Source organism: Geospiza fortis, unplaced genomic scaffold, assembly GCF_000277835.1.
Source record: "Geospiza fortis unplaced genomic scaffold, GeoFor_1.0 scaffold77, whole genome shotgun sequence".
Lineage (NCBI taxonomy): Eukaryota > Metazoa > Chordata > Aves > Passeriformes > Thraupidae > Geospiza > Geospiza fortis.
Genome location: NW_005054772.1, coordinates 51,131 through 54,123, shown reverse-complemented (window position 1 = coordinate 54,123; position 2,993 = coordinate 51,131). Strand labels below are relative to the sequence as shown.

The 2,993-nt window shown below is 64.6% G+C and overlaps 1 protein-coding gene across 1 annotated transcript in view; it reads right to left on the bottom strand.

The window, feature by feature from the left end:
- Window positions 1-6: 6 nt before the first annotated feature.
- Window positions 7-2,993, bottom strand: part of GRINA (glutamate ionotropic receptor NMDA type subunit associated protein 1) — a 7,648-nt gene continuing 4,661 nt past the window's right edge. Inside the window, exons 3-7 of the mRNA XM_031065426.1 lie at window positions 2,428-2,539; window positions 2,153-2,354; window positions 1,144-1,272; window positions 736-879; window positions 7-192 (exon numbers count right to left, since the gene is read on the bottom strand). Coding sequence (XP_030921286.1) covers window positions 43-192; window positions 736-879; window positions 1,144-1,272; window positions 2,153-2,354; window positions 2,428-2,539 — 737 coding nt within the window. The 3' untranslated portion in view covers window positions 7-42. The remainder of the gene's footprint in view (window positions 193-735; window positions 880-1,143; window positions 1,273-2,152; window positions 2,355-2,427; window positions 2,540-2,993) is intronic.

The following is a 2,993-nucleotide window of genomic DNA, read 5'->3' as shown; positions in this document are numbered from 1 at the left end:
GGCGGGGCCGCGGGGAGCGGCGGGGCTGGGCAGGGGCAGCGGCTACTCCTTGGCCCGGCCGATGATGGCGAGGATGTAGAGGAAGATGTTGATGATGTCGGTGTAGAGGTTGAGCGCGGCGAAGATGTACTCCTCAGGGCTCAGCGCCAGCTGCTTGTTGCCCAGGATCAGCTGCGTGTCCACCGCCAGGAACTGCGGGACGGGGCAGTGTCAGGGGCGGGAGGAACCAGCGGGTCCCATAAACCCCCCAATCCCAAACCGGCCAGGCACACCCTGCACCCTCCAACCTGTGTGTCCATCACCAGGAACTGCGGGATGGGGCAGTGAGGGGAGCAGGAGGAACCAGCAGGTCCCACAAATCCCCCAATCCCAAACCAGCCAAGCACACCCTGCACCCTCCACCCCAACCCACACCCTGCGTGTCCACTGCCAGGAACTGCGGGACAGGGCAGTGTCAGGGACAGGAAGAACCAGCAGGTCCCATAAATCCCCTCAATCCCAAACCAGCTGGGCACCCCAACCCACACCCTGCGTGTCCACAGCCAGGAACTGCGGGACAGGGCAGTGTGGGAGGCAGGAAGAACCAGCAGGTCCCATAAATCCCCTCAATCCCAAACCAGCTGGGCACCCCAACCCACACCCTGCGTGTCCACAGCCAGGAACTGCGGGACAGGGCAGTGTGGGAGGCAGGAAGAACCAGCAGGAGCAGCTGGGGGTCCCGGCCCCCCGACTCACGCAGGTGAAGAGCAGGGCCCCCAGCGAGGCGTAGACGATGTCCACGATGCGGTTCCGGATGAAGATGCAGAGGATGGAGAAGAGCACGAGCACGACCAGGCAGATGATGAGCACGCCCCGGCACGAGGTGAAGTCGTACTTGGTCTGTGGGGAGGGGGATTGGGGGGGATCAGAGCCCGGGGTGGAGCCCCCAGAGCCAGCAGGGAGCTCAGAGGGAGGGCTCAGCACCCCGCTCAGATCCCACAGACGCAGCAGGGAGCTGGGGGGGGCTGTACACCCCATCTGGAGTCCAAAGGCTTATGAGAGGAGATCCCACAGCCCCCCAGGAGCCCAGCAGGGAGTCACTGGGGTGTTGTAGCCCCAGTTTGGAGCCCCCCAGGCAGGAGCAGGGGCAGCCCTGGCACTGACCTGCAGGGAGAAGATGACCACGGTGAAGCAGACGACGACGGTGATGCCGACAGCCATGATGACAGCCTCGGTGTCATAGAAGCTGGCGATCATCCCCACCATGTAGGACAGGCTGACAGTCAGGATGGACTGGCAAGGCAAGGGAGGAACCCATCAGGCCTGTCTGCCCAGCCTGGCATCCCCAAATACGCCCTGTGCCCCCTGGCTCAGCATCCCTCAACCCTCTGTGTGCCCCTGGCTTGGCACCCCCAAACCAAACCCCACCATGGCACCCCCAAACCTTCCATGGAACCCCCGCCCAGCACCCTTAAACCCTCTGTGTGCCCCTGGCTCAGCATCTCCAAACCTGCCCCACCAAGTGCCCCCACCATGGCACCCCCAAACCTTCCCCGTGCCCCCAGCCCAGCACCCTTAAACCCTCTGTGTGCCCCTGGCTCAGCACGACCAAACCTGCCCTGTCACCCCACACAGCTCCAATCCTGCCCTTACATCTCCGTGGTACAGCACCCCAAATCTGCTCTCCCAGCCTGGCACCTCCAAACCCTCTGTGTGCTCCCTGGATCAGCGACCCCAAACCCACCCCACCGTGACACCCCCAAACCTTCCCCGTGCCCCCAGCCCAGCACCCTTAAACCCTCTGTGTGCTCCTAGCTCAACACCCCCAAACCTGCCCCAACACCCCATCCAGCTCCAAATCTGCCCCAACACCTCTGTGGTGCAGCACCCCAAATCTGCCCCCTAACCCTGGCACCCCTAAACCCTCTGTGTTCCTAGCTCAGCACCCCCAAACCCACCCCACCGTGGCACCCCCAAACCTTTCACATGCCCCAATCCAAGCACCCCTAAACCCTCTGTGTGCCCCTGGCTCAGCACCCCCAAACCCACCCCACCGTGGCACCCCAAACCCTCCATGTGCCCCCAGCCTGGCACCCTTAACCCTTGCCATGCCGTGCCCCTGGCCCAGGATGCCCCAACTCCCCAGGCCCAGCCAGCTCTGCCCCCGGCCCACCAGGGACACGAGGTTCCAGGGGTGCTTGCGGCGGAAGTCGCCGCAGCAGCTGAGGACGATGAGGGAGATGAAGAACACGGCGTAGGACACGTAGTACGTCCACACGTTGCGCTGCACGAAGCCCCGCACGCCTTTGACGAAGGTGAAGACGGTCACGAAGGCGAAGGTGACGGTCAGCTGCAGCGTGAGCACCAGGAAGACCGGGGGAGGGGGGGCGGGGTCACAGGGAGCCCCCCAATGCCCTGTACCCCGCCCCGAGCCCCCCGTGTCCCACCTTGCGGATGAAGGCCTGCCGGATGCTCTTGTCATCCCAGTGCGCTGATGGGAAGTCCTGGTTGTCATAGTAGGAGGGGGGCCCGTCCTCGTGGTAGGTGCTGTGCAGGGGGGCTGTGGGGAGGAGGGCACACTGCTCGGGGGGGTCCCAGGAGCCACGGGGAGTGTCGCCCAAAGCCAGGTGTCACAGCTGGCACGGCTCTGGGCAGTGTCCCCCCCTCTCAGGATCATGGCCACTGCCATCCCCAGTGGGCACAGTCCCCCAGGACATGAAGGACAGCAGTCAGGAGCCACGGGGAGTGGCTCACAAAGCCAGGTGTCACAGCTGGCACAGCTCTGGGCAGTGTCCCCCCCTCCCAGGGTCACAGCCAGTGCCATCCCTGGTGGGCACGGTCCCCAGCATCTGTGGGACAGCAGCCAGGAGCCATGGGGAGTGGCTCACAAAGCCAGATGTCACAGCTGGCACGGCTCTGGGTAGTGTCCCCCCTCCCAGGGTCATGGCCAGTGCCATACCCTGTGGGCACAGTCCCCCAGCTGCCCCCCAAGATGTGTGGGACAGCAGCCAGAA